This window comes from Sus scrofa, chromosome 11 (assembly GCF_000003025.6).
Source record: "Sus scrofa isolate TJ Tabasco breed Duroc chromosome 11, Sscrofa11.1, whole genome shotgun sequence".
Classification (NCBI taxonomy): Eukaryota; Metazoa; Chordata; class Mammalia; order Artiodactyla; family Suidae; genus Sus; species Sus scrofa.
In genome coordinates, this window is record NC_010453.5 from 9,462,104 (window position 1) to 9,480,051 (window position 17,948).

Sequence of the window (17,948 nt, forward strand, 5' to 3'; positions counted from 1 at the left end):
TAAAACGCATAAATTGGTTAAAAAACTGTGTAACTGTGTAAATATGTCCTCACAATTTGTTACATCTTATTGATTCTTCAATATAAGCATTACACCATTCTAGGTGATGTGATAAACAAGATTGTACCGTGGAGAGAAATGGCTATTAATAATACAGTTGTAGAACTGTATTATTTAATTGTACAGTTGCATTATTTAATTATAATTATCATAAATTCTTTGATGGAGAGGAAATCAGAATCAGATCTAAGAAGACTTCAGCATTCCAAGAATGATGTCAAATGACCCCCTTCATGGTGGATTATGCACTTATTTACTATGAGATGTATTTCTTTTCCAGAGATTCCTTGTTTGTGTATCAATTGTAGATTTTTGGTTGGCAGTTATTCTGAAGTTTTGATGTAAGAGTCTATATGTATATGAGATTGTTTAAAGTTGTTGTTCTCTTAATGGTAAGTTCATCTCCAGTGTCCTGCATTTGTACCCACCTCTTCTCATGATTTCTGATTTTGGTGGTATAATTGTGCATGGATGATTTTTTATCTTCACTGTATATGTACCTTTACTGGGGAGCCTTGTCATTTGCGGAATTTTTGTTTCCTGTTGCTGTCTTGTCTTTTCTGCCTAGAGAAGTTCCTTTAGTATTTGTTGTAAGGCTGGTTTAGTGTTGCTGAATTCTCTCGGCTTTTGCTTATCTGTGAAGGTTTTGATTTCTCCTTCAAGTCTGAATGAGAGCCTTGCTGGGTAGAGTCATCTTGGTTGGAGGTTTTTTCCTTTCATCACGTTGAGTATGTCATGCCACTCCCTTCTGGCCTGCAGAGTTTCTGCTGAAAAATCTGCCGAAAACCTTACTGGGGGTCCCTTGTATGTTACTTGTTTCTTTTCCTTAGCTGCTTTCAAGATTTTCTCTTTGTTTTTAATTTTGGTTAGTTTGATGAATGTGTGTCTCGGGGTGTTCCTCCTTGGGTTTATTTTATATGGTACTCGTTGTGCTTCCTGGATTTGAGTGAGTGGTTCCTTTCCCATGTTAGGGAAGTTTGGGGCTATTATCTCTTGGAATATGTTTTCTGTCCCCTTCTCTCTCTCTTCTCCTTCTGGCACCCCTGTAATACGGATGTTGTTGTGTTTCACGTTGTCCCAGAGTTCTCTGAGACTCTCTTCATTTGTTTTCAATCTTTTTTCTCTTTTCTGTTCTGCATCTGTAATTTCCACTAATCTGTCCTCCACCTCGTTTATTCGTTCTTCTGCCTCCTGTATTCTGCCATTAGCTGCTTCTAGTGAATTTTTCATTTCAGTTATTGTATTTTGCATCTCTTCTTGTTTCAGTTTTATCTCTTGTATCTCTTTGCTCAGTGTTTCCTGTAAGTTATCCATCTTTGCCTCCAGTTTATTTCCAATGTCTTGCATCTTCTTCAGTATCAACAGTCTAAAGTCTTTTTCCTGGAGGCTGAGAATCTCCTCATAGCTTAGCTGATTTTCTGGGGTTTTTCCTTTCTCCCTCATCTGAGTTATAGTTCTCTGTCTTTTCATTTTTACAGGTTTTTGGTGTGGTGACCTTTTTACAGATAAGAGAGTTGTAGCCTCTCTTACTTCTGGTGTCTGCCCCGCTTGTGGCTGAAGTCGGTATGGGGGCTTGGTGTAGGCTTGCTGATGGGAGGGGCTGATGCCTGCCCACTGGTAGGTGGAGCCGATTCTAATCCCTCTGGTGGGTGGGGCTTAGTCTCTGGATCGGATTAGAGGCGCTGTGTGCCTGAGGGGTCTTTAGGCAGCCTGTTTCCTGAGGGGCGGGGCTGTGATCCCACCTGCATTGTTGTTTGCCTGGAGCTTCTCAGAGCCAATGGGTGGGGCCAGATTTTCCCAAAATGGCCCCCTCCAGAGAAAGGCAGCTGCTGAATAATCCCAAGAGCTTTGCCTTCAGTGTCCGTCCCTCACAACAAGCCACATTCACCCCTGTTTTCCCAGGATGTCCTCCAAGAACTGCAGTCAGGGTTGGCCCAGATTCCTGTGGAGACCTCGCTCTGCCCTGGGACCCGGTGCACATGAAAGTCTGTGTGGGCCTTTTAAGAATGGGGTCTCGGTTTCCCCCAGTCCTGTGGAGCTCCCGTGCACAAGCCCCGCTGGCCTTCAATGCCAGATGCCCCAGGGGCTCTTTCTCCCAGTGCCGGATTCCTGCATGTGAGGGTTTGATGTGGGGCTCATAACTCTCACTCCTGTGGGTGAGTCTCTGTGAACCAGTTAGTTTTCAGTCTGTGGAGCTTCCCACCCGGGAGGTATGGGGTTGTTTATATCATGAAATCGCCCCTCCTACCTCTTGATGTGGCCTCCTCTTTTTCTTCTGGAGTAGGGTATCTTTTTTAAGGTTTCTGGTCCATTTGGGTAGAGGTTGCTCAGCCTTTAGCTGTGAATTTTGTTGTTTTTAGGAGAGAAGTTGAGCTCCAGTCCTTCTGTTCCACCATCTTGGAATGAATTCTTGATGAAACAGAGTTCAGTTCAGTGTAACAGACCATGGGACCAAATGTTTTACCTGTCGTCTGGTGGGGTGGGGGGTGGGTGTTCCTTTAGCCCCATCAGTTGACACATTGAATTGATCATTACACTTTCCAGTGCTACACATTTATGCTGTACTTTTCTGCGCTAGGAAGGGGCCGAGGGACTTCCTTAGGGAGTGTGGTTGGGGAGAGAGGCACGGTCACTTGCCCTAAGTGCTTTAAGGGAGGGAAGTGATGTGAAAGAGCTCAGTGGGGTGGTTCAGGGTGGAGCAGGGGCGGAGGACTTCCTGGAGAAGATGCCATACGTGGGATGACCACCAAGTTGGGTTGCTGTAGAGGGCAGTCAAACAACAGATCAGTGGGGGGTGAGGGTTGGAGTGGAGTGGGGTGCGTGGTTAGGCCAAATGACATCTAAGATGCTTTATATTAGAGTTCTCCAGAGAAGCAGAATCAATAGGATATGTAGAGTTACATAGATATTTTTATGAGGGATTGGCTCATGTGGTTATGGAGGCTGAGAAGTACCACCATCTCTTGTGTGCAAGCTGGAGGTTCCGGAAACCCAGGGATGTGGTTCCAGCACAAACATGAAGGCTTGAGGATGAGGGGAGTCAGTGGTGTAAGTCCTGGTTTGAGTCCAAAGGTCAAAGAACCAGCAGCGTCATCACCCGAAGGCAGGAGAAGATGGATGTCCCAGCCAGTCAGCAAGTTCACCCTTCCTGCCCCTTTTTGCTCTGTTTACGTCGCACTGGGTTGGATCATGCCCACTCACATTGGTGAGACCAGTCTTCCTTACTCAGTCTACCAATTCAAATGCTCATCTTTTCCAGAAACATTTCTTAAATAGAGTATAGGATGCCCCTAGTGAACCTTGGTTCAATAACTGACCACAGGAGAAATTGAAATGGAGAGGTCAGAGGTCCTGGAAGAAGTACATGACACACCTTGAGGGAGGGCAGTCCAGACAGATAGAGGGACAGGACCCTGGACGCATACCTTTAATAGGCTCCATGCGTGAGCACTGTATGGTTCCTGGGCTGGGTCTGGATTGGCCCATTCAAACCTAAAGAGGGGCCTTATCTGAGGGGTGCATAAGGCATATAGCTGATGGGAGGTGGGGGAGATCTTTGGATCACAAGGGCTGTTGGGCAGTCATTTCAGGAGCATATATTTGTTTATGGCTGTGGGCTGTTACCTGAGGTGTGTCCTTGCACGAGGGGACCAGTGTTAGTTTAAGGTCCCTGCAGGACACGTAGTTAAACAAAATGGATATTGATGCAGAACACCATGGAGTAGCTTAGTTAAACTCTTGACAGATGTTTTACCTGCCATCTGGTAGGGGGGAGGGTGTTCCTTTAGCCCAGTCAGTTGACACAGAATTAATCATCACACTTTCCAGTGCTACAGATTTATATTGTACTTCTCTAAAATAATTGATGACTTGAAAAACACTTCCTCTTACATCATACGGTTTTATCCTTGCCCTGTCCCTGCAGGAGAAGAGATGCTATTCCCATTTGTACTAAGTGCCTGAGGCTTACACTGTAACAGGTAGCAGATTTGGGATCCAAACCTAAGATTCTTCTAATCCAAAGTCCAGGTTGCATCATTACATCACATCACTACTATGGGCTGAATTCTTTTGCAGGTGGTGGTTCCTTTACCTGCTGTGTTTTTCCTTTAGTTCTGTTGATCCTTTAGGGAGAGAGGGAATAAGCATTCATGGAGACACTACCATATGGAAACTCCGTTAGGTGTTTTACATAAAGTATCTCATTTAATCCTTATTACAGCCCTGTGAGAGAAACAGTCTGTTAAATTTAGTCTTACCTGCTCAGGTTAAGTAGTGTGGTCTAAGACACACACACAAAGTGAGGGAACGGGAATTTTATCTGACATGGAGCCTCATGTACACTTCCCTAGAGTCAAGGTCATTTGTTTCCTTGCCACACCTCCTCAACCCATGTCAAAGTACTCCAGGTTAGAAGAGCGGGCTGTGATTGTAGGTAGTTCTACTGTATGGCTCGGACTTTAGCTACCTGCAAAACTGACCCAGATCAGGAAGTTCTTGGTTGCTTCCACTCCTGCCTGTTCCTCCAACTCTCCCCATCATAGCACTTGTTCTGTAGAGCTAAGTCTGTTAGGTTTAGGTCATGACTCTCTGTAGGGGAGTGCCCATTGAGGCTCAATGGGTCAAGAACCTGATATCGTATCCATGAGGACGGGAGTTAGATCCCTGGTCTCGATCAGTGGGTTAAGGATCAGCATTGCTGCAAGCTGTGGCATAGGTCATAGATATGTCCTGGTTGCCGTGGCTGTGGCATAGGCTGGCAACTGCAGCTCTGATTCGACCACTAGCCTGGGAACTTCCTATATGCTGTGGGTGTGGCCATAAAAAGAAAAAAAAATGGCTATCTGTAGACCTCACATCAGCCAAATTAAGAAAGTTCCCCTGTCCGTCATCCTGCATACTAGCATGGATTGCTTCCTTTCTTTTCTGTTTAACTGTGAACCGATGAGATTTCTTGTCAGTGGGAAAGAGAGAGGTAGGGTGGTGGAGGTGAGGAAGATAGAGGGAGGAAGGTAGACACATCACAAAGCCAACAGCCTAGCACAGTCCCATGCCCAGTTTCTTGAATCACATGTGCAAATGCCACTATTCTTCTGGTGGATGTTTTATCCTCCATTTCATTCTTGGCATATAGAGAGCTGCTTCAGGTCATGAAAAAAAAGATACAGTCAGAGAAATGAAACATAGTAGATATTTACTAAGAAACTGAAAAGGAAAGCTATGCACTATTGTATTCCACTGAAATGTGTGGCTGACTCATAAGAATGGTGATGAGGCCATTCTTGGACATTTGCACTGAAGTGAACCAAGAGAAGATTATTAAAGAAAAAAGAAGAGTTTGTTTGGCATACAGAGTGCAGTAGTTTCTTCAGACTCAGGGAGTGGAATGAAAATTGGCATGATCATTGGGAGAATATGAGTCAAACAGAATCAGAATGGAGTTTTCCAAGAGAATATTAGGAGAGCACATGGCTGATAAACAACTCTTATATTTGGAGAAAAATAGGGGGAGTAAATCAAGGAATTCAAAAGTGAAGAGAAACTAAGTTCAAGTAAGGGAGGGGAAAAAAACCCTACTATTCTTTGTAAATAGAAAGGAAACACGTGAAAATAAGACGTCAGAAGTCAGTAAGACTTTATGGGAGTCTAAAGTCGATCTTGTGGAAGCAAAGCCCCTTTCTTTGTTGTAGGAAACTTCCAGCTGAGTGTTGACTAACTGGACATTTGATCTTGAAGCTGCATTGAGGTGTTTTTGCCCTTGGCTTGTATCTTACACTCTGGGTCCAGCAGGAAGCCAGCAGTGTCCCAGAGTTCTGGAGGGTGGGCCAAGGTTACATGTTGGAATTCCTTCTTTAATTTTTTGCACCGATTCTTAGAGAAGGACAACAATTGTGAGAACATGTGTTAGAATTTTAGTTGTGAGAGATGAACGCAAAATAATAAATGGACTCCAACAATCTGAGTCAACTTGAAAACTACTAGTCTCTTAGGATAAAAAAATATATATAATCCTATTTTGAAATTCCTGGTGTAACCATGGATGTGGGATTGGTTCTTTTCATGAAGCCTATTAATGAAAAAGTACATAATCCAAAGTCAATTAAGTAGTAAGATGTTATAACAAATTCTTATTTCATTAACTTTTCAAAGTATGAATAATAACTACACATTCAACCCAAGAAATTCATATTTTTCCACTGGCTGCTGAAAAACAATGGATATGGTTCCTGTCATGGAGAGCAGCTCACTGTGAGCTGACCTACCTCTGGATTATTTATTGGTTCCAGGTGACTTTAACATGGTCAAGTTAGTCATTAGGTTAGACTTGATGAGAAACAGATACCACTGGAACTGGGGATTCAAATATGTGTTGTATTTTCCCTCACAATCAGAGATAAATTCACTGTGGTTTTTCTCTTTATAGGCTCATGCCAAAATCTGGCATCTCTACAATGCTTCTTTCCGCCCAACTCAGGGAGGCCAGGTGTCCATTGCCTTAAGCTCCCACTGGATCAGTCCTCGCAGGATGACCGACCATAGCATCAAAGAATGTCAAAAATCTCTTGACTTTGTCCTAGGCTGGTTTGCCAAACCCGTATTTATTGATGGAGACTATCCCGAGAGCATGAAGAATAACCTTTCATCTCTTCTGCCTGATTTTACTGAATCTGAGAAAAAGTTCATCAAGGGGACAGCTGACTTTTTTGCTCTTTCCTTTGGACCAACCTTGAGTTTTCAACTGTTAGACCCTCAGATGAAGTTCCACCAACTGGAATCTCCCAGCCTGAGGCAACTCCTTTCCTGGATTGACCTTGAGTATAACCACCCTCAAATATTTATTGTAGAAAACGGCTGGTTTGTTTCAGGGACCACCAAGAGAGATGATGCCAAATATATGTATTACCTCAAAAAATTCATAATGGAAACTTTGAAAGGTAGGATTGTGGATAAAATTCTAATTTCCTGCCAAAATCTACTGGAAATGATCTGTAATAAACTATGTGAATGTATAGTTTTTAATCGGAACGTAGATATTCCTTTTGGCATCAGTAGGAATGCATTTATGTAACCCCTTTCTCTTTTGGGTCCTTGAGGAACTTAATTTTTAAAATTCATTTCATAAATGAGAAACTGGGTTTATTTAAAATTACTTGACTTTGACAGTTACTGCTCTAGATTTTTAGATTATATTAAATATTAAGTAAATCCCAAGCTATCTAGATCCCTATACACATTTTTGGGTTCAGATTTCTTGTATTGAATAAAAGACTTTATTTTTTTAATTTAAAAAATTTGTTTTATTTAGTTGATTTACAATGTTAACTACTTTTTTAGAAAAGGAATATCAATATTTTTTTGAGCAAAAAGTAAGTAGTCTGTGTCTTTAAAGACTTAGTTCATTTATTGCCTCAGGCACAAGAATAGGTGCTTTATAGAAAGGAGAACAAGCCATCCTGGCCTGAAGAGCACTCACAAAATAAGGGAAATCCAGAACATATTGGAGATAAGCCTATTGGTGAAGACGTTTATTTCTGGAGTTATCTAGGTTTGATTAGAGCCTTTCATCTTGAGAAGGGTCATCAGTTTCCCAAAGTAAGCATATGTAATTTATATCCTCAAGTAGTAAAACCCTCAAATGCTTTTGAATCCTGAGGCGAGTGCCCAGCACAGGGTCACCTTGCTCTTGTCCTCTTTCCTTTGCAGCCGTCAGGCTGGACGGGGTGGACGTCATTGGATACACGGCCTGGTCCCTCATGGACGGCTTCGAGTGGCACAGAGGCTACAGCATCAGACGTGGACTCTTCTACATCGACTTTCTAAGCCAGGATAAGAAGTTGTTGCCGAAGTCTTCAGCCTTGTTCTACCAAAAGCTGATAGAGAAAAATGGCTTCCCTCCTTTACCTGAAAATCAGCCCCTAGAAGGGACATTTCCCTGTGACTTTGCTTGGGGAATTGTTGACAACTACATTCAAGTAAGTCAGCTGACAAAACCAATCCGCAGTCTCACCAAGCCCTATCACTAGTAAGTAGTGCTTCCTTATTAGGTTGTCATGACACACTGTCCTTTCCTCAGGTCACACACGGGTCCTCAGTGGGCACATGAAGGGCACCCTTTGGAACGCTGCACCCTTCCTTCCAACAACCTTCCTGGCTTCGTACTGCACTACACCAGCTCCAAAGGGGAACAAGCTAAAAGCATACGTGTCTTTAAGATCCGAAAAGATAGGAAAAAGATAAAACACTTTCTTTCAGTACAGTGGTTTTCAGTCCCCCTTAAAGCAGTTGAGTTCTTCCGTAAACAGGATGTAATACAGAACTCCATAGTACCCGAGATCTCAGTGGAACTGCTAAGCTTGGAGCGGAAACATTAGGCTGAGCCTTCCTGAGGTATAACTGTGGAACCCCCAAGCTTGTGGAAGTACCTCCAGGACGAAAACGCTTGCACAGTGATTCCGTTATTGGAATGTCATTTCTAGCAAGAGTTCCCGAATGGAGGTGGTAAGGAAGTTCCTCCAAATGGTCCAGTAGTATTTGTGGAGCACCTGCTGTGTGCTTAGTCCTCAATATTTACTGGATATTATTGAATAAATTTACATATAGTATAGCATGATATGTAATATATAGTTATAATATTAGTGAATAATTTTTAAATTGAAATGGTAAGGAAGTTCCTCCAAATGGTCCAGTAGTATTTATGGAGCACCTGCTGTGTGCTTAGTCCTCAATATTTACTGGATGTTATTGAATAAATTTACATATAGTATAGCATGATATGTAATATATAGTTATAATATTAGTGAATAATTTTTAAATTGAAATGGTAAGGAAGTTCCTCCAAATGGTCCAGTAGTATTTATGGAGCACCTGCTGTGTGCTTAGTCCTCAATATTTACTGGATGTTATTGAATAAATTTACATATAGTATAGCATGATATGTAATATATAGTTATAATATTAGTGAATAATTTTTAAAATTGAAATGGTAAGGAAGTTCCTCAAAATGGTCCATCAATATTTATGGAGCACCTGCTGTGTGGTTAGTCCTCAATATTTATTGGATATTATTGAATAAATTCATGTATAGTATAATATGATCTGTGACATATAGTTATAATATTATTGAATAATTTTTTTAATTGAAATGGTAAGGAAGTTCCTCAAAATCGTCAATCAATATTTATCGAGCACCTGCTGTGTGGTTAGTCCTCAGTATTATTTTTAATTTTTCCAGATGTAAAGAATCCATTTTCTAGAATTGGATTGAATACTTTAATGAGCACTTATTAGATACTTAGTGTGTACAAAGCTCTGTGTTAATTGCGTGGGGGTGCTTGGTAGAGGGGTGCACTATGAGAGAAGACCGTGCTTTCGAAGGCTCCTGTTGAGGGGAAATGATGGATACGCAAATAATAGAGTGGACAGAGCCTGGTGGTAAGTGAGCTGGGTGGTTGGCGGAGGGGTGTGTTACTAAACAGAGTCTGAGTGAAAATAGAGACCAAGAAGAAGGCAGAGTTCGGGATCCACGGAGCAGCAATGGGTTTGGCATGTTGAGTGCTTCTGGCCAATTTATTATTTCTGCAGGGTAGGAAAAATAACTGTCCCTCTACCCTCTGAGTTCTTAACTGATACCCCTGCAATAAGAGATTAACACGAGAAAAACAAACTAAATTTATTAACATTTATACCTCATGTATACATGGGAGATACTCTGGGAAAAAATGAGGTGGCTTAGAACCCAGGCTTAAATACCATCTTAATAGGGAAAGGAGATGGGGAAAGATGAATGGGCCTTTAAAAGAATAGGTGGGCACTAGGATGGTTTGTGACAAAGTTTGCCTGAATGTGACAGTGACTTCAAATATCCTCTCCTGTGGTTAAAAGTTGATCTTCCCTGGGGTTCCCGTCATGGCTCAGCGGAAATGAATCCGACTAGTATCCTTGAGGATGCAGGTTTGATCCCTGGCCTCACTCAGTGGGTCAGGGATATGGCGGCATTGCCACGAGCTGTGGTGTAGGTTGAAGACACGGCTCCGATCCTGTGTTGTTGTGGCTGTGGTGGAGACCAGCAGATACAACTCTGATTCAGCCCCTAGCCTGGGAACTTCCATATGCTGCAGGTGCGGCCCTAAAAAACAAAAAAACAAAAACAAAAAAAAAAGTCAAACTTCCCTTCTTCCCTGGTGGGTGGATGAAACTCCCATGAGGGGATTTAGGACAATGCTTTTGAGTTCCTTTTGGAGGGTTGTCTCTAGAGAGGTAAGGGGAGTTCAGAGAAACCCTTTCTCTGCATTTGCTGTTTTTCAAGTGCCTCTAGCTCAAAATAATCAATATACCAAAGGGGCGTCTTTTGGGGTGTCATACTCTGAACTCCTATGGGCATATTTTGGGGTAACATATTCTGTTACCCTTCAGTTCAAAAGACGTATTTGGAAGAAGGCTTGGGTGTGAGAAAAGGCCTTCTAGTTGAAACGGGCTGCTCATTTTTGGTAAATATCAAATTGAAGTCTTTGATTTATGAAGAAATAAATCAACTCTGTCCTCAATACTTTTTTTTTCCTGAGTTGTGTCATTCTTTTGTCTTTTTCAGACCTCCAGTGAGTTTTAGGGGCCGTCTCAAATGCAATCCCTGCTTTACATTTAAAGGCAACCGAGGAACACTGTTCAGGGATATCTGAGCCCAATGGCTTCCTAGCTGCACCCTGTTCAGCTTGGGGTTTTCCTCCCTCCTCCATCCCCCCTCTCCCTTAGCCCACGTCGGGAACCTCGCCATCCTAACCTCGCTCCTGTAAATGGGATCCACAGTGGCGTTCAAATGAGGAGGCAGAGCGGTGTTAGTGCCAGAGGGGAGGAGGCAGGAAGGGAGGAAGGCCATCCTGTAGTCCCTCCGCATTAGTCCCTGGTCCTTGTTCTACCTCTTGACCTTCTGCCGAGCCCCACTTCTGACTGGGTTCTGGACCCCTGGTCATTGAGGGCTCATGATCTGCCTTGATCTCTGATAGCATCTCAGCCAGGGCTGGTAATTCCTAGCTTAGTCCTTGGGGAAGAGAAGGCTCCACCAGCATCTCTGTGCAGACAGTGTGATCAGGGAGCAGTGGGGGTACTGGAAGGAGCCCTTTCACTCCTGCTCTGTTCTCATCCAGGGACTGTGTTCACCTTGGGAATCGGTCAGTAGTGAGAGAGTTTTAGGAGTAGATCTTACTTGCTTGAGAGAGAGGAGAAACTGATCAGATGCGAAAAGTATGGCAGCAAAGAGGAAGGGAGATGGGGGAGAGAATTCCTTTTTCTCCTCCTTAGGAGCTGTTTAGACTTTGTTCTAATGTCAGCCACTCACCAGCCCTGGAGCTTTTCTCTCTGGGTGCACCGCCCTTTCAGCTCATCAGCTCAGATCCTGGCTACGTCCACCTAGCAGAGCCTGGTCGTCTCCTATGCTCCACCAGCCAGACACAAGCCCACTGTGGACACCAACTCCTCCAGAAGCTCTCGAGTGGGAAAAGGCTGCAACTACTAATTGATTCTTTCTGCTTTTTACCTTGAGCTTTGTACTATTTGGCAGCCCGCATCCCAAGCTGATGCCCTAACTGACAAAGTAAAATAGAGTTTTTTGTTAGGGTAGTTCTGATGAGTGTACGAATATATTTTCATTTACAACCAGATCTCTATAATATATTTAATGCATTATATTAGAGTCCTGAGAAGTCAGTTTTAAACCATTGAAATTCATCTTTTCACTGCTGGCTAGTATTTCAAACCCCCAATGTGAATGAGGCATACATTTCATATGGAAAACTTTAAAAATAATATCTCATTAATACAGCAGCTGTCCGAAGTCTGACCTTAGGCTTATGCACAGGGACTGTTACTGTCCTTGGACCTAATTTCCCAGCTCAGAGGTTTGTTTTCCAGTAACTGCTAATGCTCATGTATTTACTACTACAGAACCTGCTACATACTGGGGACATAGAGCTTTTTTAAACATTGGCCACTGTTAGGGGAACATTTATTCCACAGTATACTAAGTATGTACAGTATAACCATTTCTTCTGAAAGGTTCAACTTTATTATTGATTTTTTAAATTAAATATCAACAAATTAATGGAAGTTATGTAGACTTTTGCCTAAATATCCATTTATAAATGTTCTGTGTTTTTAATAAATAGATTTTTTTCTCAGAAATTATACCTTAGTCTCTCATATCTGTTTTCAGATGGACTGAATAAAAGCTGGTGTATTGGAACAGTAGAGTAGAGAAGTTACGAATTTTGTCAACTCAGAGCTCTATAAAAATAATCCAAAGAACTTCTTCAGGTTATGAACACTTTCACTTCTAAAGAGCATGCAACTCTTTTCTCTTGCAAAGCTAAGGAAACATGATTTGTGAGTGCATCACAGTGGAAAAATACTTCTGACGGCATTCCCACAGCATTAGAGGAAATGCATGCGTGGGTGATCTACAAGGAACAATTCTCCAGAAAAAGCAATTTCCCTCTGACATGCTGTTTTTTATGACTTTCCTTTATAAACACAGCACTGATCCCTCTAGAGAAACAGAAGCTCATTTGCAACAGGCCTGAGAAAGGCAAGGAAACCTCTGCTAGGGATTCAAGTCGCAGTTTGACCCTTGCATTTATAGAGGGTCAAACCCCGGAACCAATTCTAACAAGACTACTACTTTCTGCCTTTTTTTTTTTTAGGGCCGCACCTACAGCATGTGGAGGTTCCCAGGTTAGGGTCCAGTCGGAGCTGAAGCCAGTGGTCTACGCCACAGCAACTTTGGATCTGAGCCAAGTCTGCAACCTACACCACAGCTCATGGCAACGCTGGATCCTTAACCACCTGAGCAAGGCCAGGGACGGAACCCGAGTCCTCATGCGAGTCGGGTTTGCTAACTGCTGAGCCACGACGGGAACTCCCATCTAACAAGATTACTTCTGACGGGAAAACTGGCTTAGGCGGCAGGTCCTGAGGATGATCTTTCCGTTTCCATTTCTGCCATGGTTGGCATGTGGAGGGATGATTTTGCGATTTTTGACGTTGCAATTTGTCCACTTTTCCTAAATAACTGTTTTCATTTTGGAGGCTTACAGATCAGAAATTGAGAACCATTATTATCATGATCGCCACAGAACAATAATTTAGAAGATTTTAAAAAGCTATGTTGGAGCTCCCGTCATGGCTCAGTGGTTAACGAATCCGACTAGGAACCATGAGGGTGCAGGTTCGATCCCTGGCCTTGCTCAGTGGGTTAAGGATCCGGCGTTGCTGTGAGCTGCAGTGTAGGTCGCAAGCGCGGCTCAGACCCCACATTGCTGTGGCTCTGGCGTAGGCCGGCAGCTACGGCTCCAATTAGACTCCTAGCCTGGGAACCTCCATATGCTGAGGGTGCGGCCCTAGAAAAGACAAAAGGACCAAAAAAAAAAAAAAAAAAGCTATGTTGAAATATCTCATTATGGGTGGATGACAGTATGGTTTCTACATTGTTTATTACTTTCTACTGTCAGAATGAATTTGCTAAATTCTGTTGTTGACACTGATGCCAATAAAAGGCAGTCATTACGCTTACTTCCTCTATCCTTTATCTAGAGCAAACAGCAATTTAGAACATGATTTTAAGAGGCACAATTTAATTTTAAGTATCATTTCATTTTCTGACTTTCGTTTTCTTTTAAGTTTTACAATTTTTTTTGTCTAGTTGTTTTTCAATTTGAAAGTTTCATATCATTAGAGATTTCTTATACTGAAAGGAAAGCATCCAAATGACTCTGCTTGTTTAGCACAGACCAGAGGTGTAGAGCTCACTAACATTTGTCATCCGGAGGGCCCCTAAAACACGTTTTTTTGTAACATCAAAGTAACCATTCCAGAGTTAGAAAGAATTGTGGGTAAAACAAATGTGTATTGAACTAAATGGAGTATTTTCTTTCCCAGGAACATACTATTTATGCAAAATAGTTTAAAAACTCAGCTAGAAAGAGTTCTGTTTTTGCCCATCTTGCTGGCTCATTTTGTTGAAAGAACTGCCTTGAGCGACTTTCCAGGACTGTCCAGGTGAGGCTAACGGTGACTCTCCTCCTGCCAGGTGGACACCACTCTGTCTCAGTTTACCGACCCCAACGTTTACCTGTGGGATGTCCACCGCAGTAAGAGACTTATTAAGGTGGACGGGGTTGTGACCAAGAAGAGGAAATCCTATTGCGTTGACTTCGCGGCCATCCGGCCCCAGGTCGCCTTACTCCAGGACATGCACGTTTCGCATTTCCACTTCTCCCTGGACTGGGCGCAGATCCTCCCGCTGGGGAACCAGTCCCAGGTCAACCGCACGGTCCTGCGCTACTATCGCTGCGTGGCCAGCGAGCTCGTGCGCGCCAACATCACCCCGGTGGTGGCCCTGTGGCGCCCCGCCGCCGCCGCCGCGCACCAGGGGCTGCCGCGGCCGCTGGCCCGGCACGGCGCCTGGGAGAACCCCCACACGGCCCTGGCTTTCGCCGAGTATGCCAGCCTGTGCTTCAGGGACCTCGGCCACCACGTCAAGTTCTGGATCACGATGAGCGAGCCGTCTACGCGGAACATGACGTACAGCGCGGGCCACAATCTCCTGAAGGCCCACGCCCTGGCGTGGCGCGTGTACGACGAGAAGTTTAGGCGCACCCAGCACGGTAAAATCTCCATCGCCTTGCAGGCGGACTGGATAGAACCGGCCTGCCCTTTCTCCCCCAAAGACCAAGACGTGGCCGAGCGAGTTTTGGAATTTGACATCGGCTGGCTGGCCGAGCCCATTTTTGGCTCCGGGGACTATCCTCCTGTGATGAGAGACTGGCTGAATCAGAGGAACAATTTCCTCCTCCCTTATTTCACGGACGAGGAAAAAAAGCTAATCCGGGGTTCCTTTGACTTTTTGGCTGTAAGCCATTACACCACTATCCTTGTAGACTGGGAAAAAGAAGATCCGACAAAATACAACGACTACCTCGCCGTGCAAGAAATGACCGACATCACCTGGCTCAACTCCCCCAGCCAGGTGGCGGTGGTGCCCTGGGGGTTACGCAAGGTACTGAACTGGCTGAGGTCCAAGTACGGAGACCTCCCCATGTATATAATATCCAACGGCATTGACGATGATCCGCAGGCGGCCGAAGACCAGCTGAGAGTGTATTACCTGCAGAATTACGTAAACGAAGCTCTGAAAGGTAAGGAGCCCCCGAAACAGCAGTCTCTTGAAGGTTATGTCACCTGAGAGCCTGATACCTGGTAGAAACTCTCAAACTTGTACACACACTGTCACCCTCAGAGCAGGTGCTGTCCACTCCTAGCTGCAATGCCGAAGTCCAAGGGCTAGCTAGTGTTCTCCTCAGGGATAAAAGTGGAAGACGGAAAATTCCCAGCACCTGCTTTGGGCGGATAAACGCCTGGACTGTCCTGTTCTCCGTCTCAGACGGCTTCGCAGCTGCCTTGGCCTACTGCCTGAACTTGAAGGTTTAACCCAAGTACATCATAGTAGGTTTAATTATGTAAAACCTACTGTTAAATATAGCTGAATCTGCCTTGCTTTCGCCTCTTTGTTTTTGGATAAAGGAAGCCTTTTCTGATTAAATCTAAGCCTTTTCTGATAAAATCTGAGGTTTTATCAAATGGTATTGAAAATTTCCCTGATGCACCAGGGCTTTGTAAAAGAAAATGCTGTGTGCCATATATTTTAACAACTTTTCTCCTGTCCTTTTGTTTTTCTAGCCTACATATTGGATGATATCAATCTTTGTGGATACTTTGCTTATTCATTTAATGATCGCACAGCTCCGAAGTTTGGCCTCTATCGTTATGCTGCAAATCAGTTTGAGCCAAAACCATCCATGAAACATTACAGGAAAATTATTGACAACAATGGCTTCCCAGATCCTGAAACTCTGGGAAGATTTTGTCCAGAAGAATTTGCCCTGTGTACTGAGTGCAGCTTTTTTCATACCCGAAAGTCTTTGCTGGCTTTCATAGCTTTTCTATTTTTTGCCTTTGTTATTTCTCTTTCTCTTATTTTTTACTACTCTAAGAAAGGCAGAAAGAATTACAAATAGTCTTGAACTTTTTTCCTATTCTTTTGAAATAATTATGCACATATACCAGCTGTTAACCATTTGCACTTCTCAATGTTGTGAAACTATAGATTTTATTTATCTGACTTCTAGAAAACCTTTTTGTGACATCTGACAGAGGTTTTAAAATGAGCATAAGTGATTGTAAAATAATGAATAATGCGGATAGTGCCTAGATTTGTTCTTTTTTTCTTGGGAGGGTATGTTAAAAAAACCAGGGGCCATCCATTTTTGCAACACATTCTATAACAGAAGCATGAGAAATGGGAATCGGTCTGTAATGTTTTTACAGAAATTGAATGAAAAGATTAAGAATATTTTATCTGTGCACATTCCTAAATGTAGTGTTTATCTCGACATCATAATTGCAAGTGTTGGAATCAAAAGTTAGTCCCAAGTAACTCTCTGTCAACTGCCATAGTATGCCTAATGGTCTTTGTTGAACCAAGTTTCCCTTGAAAAAGAAGATGACAGAATAATAGAACAGATGACAAAAGGCCCTAGGCTGCAACATTTCTTTTTAAAAGCAGTGTTTCTATCAAATGCTGCAAATATAAATTTACATATCTGACTAATGATATGCTTAACAGAACGGATTACAGAACTCTGTATTTTATGTATAAAATATATTTATATTTTGAGGCACTCTAAAGCCCAGGTCCTTGAAGTCTTTGTGTCACTGGACCCTGCACTTGGGGACTTTCAATAAATGTGCACAGAAAGATAAGCATGAACCATGCAATGTTGGGCCCTTGAGGAAGCATAAACTGACTGAAATGCATTGTACTACAGTGGCTGGGGGTGGGGAGTGGAGAGGAGGAAAAAGTACTTGTTAGTAGCAAGATTATGATTAATTTGATTATAAACATTTATTTAGAGCAGATCTTGAAATGAATGGGTTGACCTTTCCTGAGAGAGTAAGAATGAAATAACAATTCATTTTATGAGTGGCTCCACTTTCTGTTCCTTAGAATATGCCATACTTTCTTTGAATTGGGTTTTAAAAATTTTTTTTTTTGTTTGTTTGTCTTTTTTTGTTATTGTTGTTGTTGCTATTTCTTGGGCCGCTCCCGTGGCATATGGAGGTTCCCAGGCTAGGGGTCGAATCGGAGCTGTAGCCACCGGCCTACGCCAGAGCCACAGCAACGAGGGATCCGAGCCGCGTCTGCAACCTACACCACAGCTCACAGCAACGCTGGATCGTTAACCCACTGAGCAAGGGCAGGGACCGAACCCGCAACCTCATGGTTCCTAGTCGGATTCGTTAACCACTGCGCCACGACGGGAACTCCTAAAAATTCTTAATAGGTTCAAAAGCATTTGGTCTGTTAATACTGGAAGATTTGTTTCTGTGATTGCTGAGGTCCATTTTATATTTTTGCTGCTGCTATGGAGTTTTGAATGAGTTTTGCTTTGAACTTTTAAACTGAAACATGCCACTTATTTTTAGAAAGGGCTAATTAGGTGTTATCCTTTAATGCCCCTTAAATGTATTGCTGATTTTCAGACAGGGAAGTCTATTACACTGGAATTGAGGATGCTCCTAATGTTTGCTTTATAGATAAGCCAACATCATACCAGGCAAGACAGACCAATATCATACCTGGTATAACATCTTACTGACACATGATTTTAGTGTATAAAAAAATACTGTACTGTTTTATGTATCTATCATCTTTAGAGGTGGTTATGATTTTTTTCATGAAAGATAAGCTTTTGGTGGTACTTTTTAAAAAAAATTGGACTTGTTAAAATCACAGACTGGAGAATAATAATTTATTTCTTGTATATATTTTTTCTGATTAT

General features: G+C 42.8%; 1 protein-coding gene across 1 annotated transcript in view; it reads left to right on the top strand.

Annotated features, from left to right (window-relative positions):
- KL (klotho) overlaps window positions 1–17,148 on the top strand; it is a 52,016-nt gene extending 34,868 nt beyond the window's left edge. Inside the window, exons 2-5 of the mRNA XM_021065566.1 lie at window positions 6,485–6,995; window positions 7,765–8,033; window positions 14,138–15,245; window positions 15,787–17,148. Of these exons, the coding sequence (XP_020921225.1) occupies window positions 6,485–6,995; window positions 7,765–8,033; window positions 14,138–15,245; window positions 15,787–16,124 (2,226 nt within the window). The 3' untranslated portion in view covers window positions 16,125–17,148. The remainder of the gene's footprint in view (window positions 1–6,484; window positions 6,996–7,764; window positions 8,034–14,137; window positions 15,246–15,786) is intronic.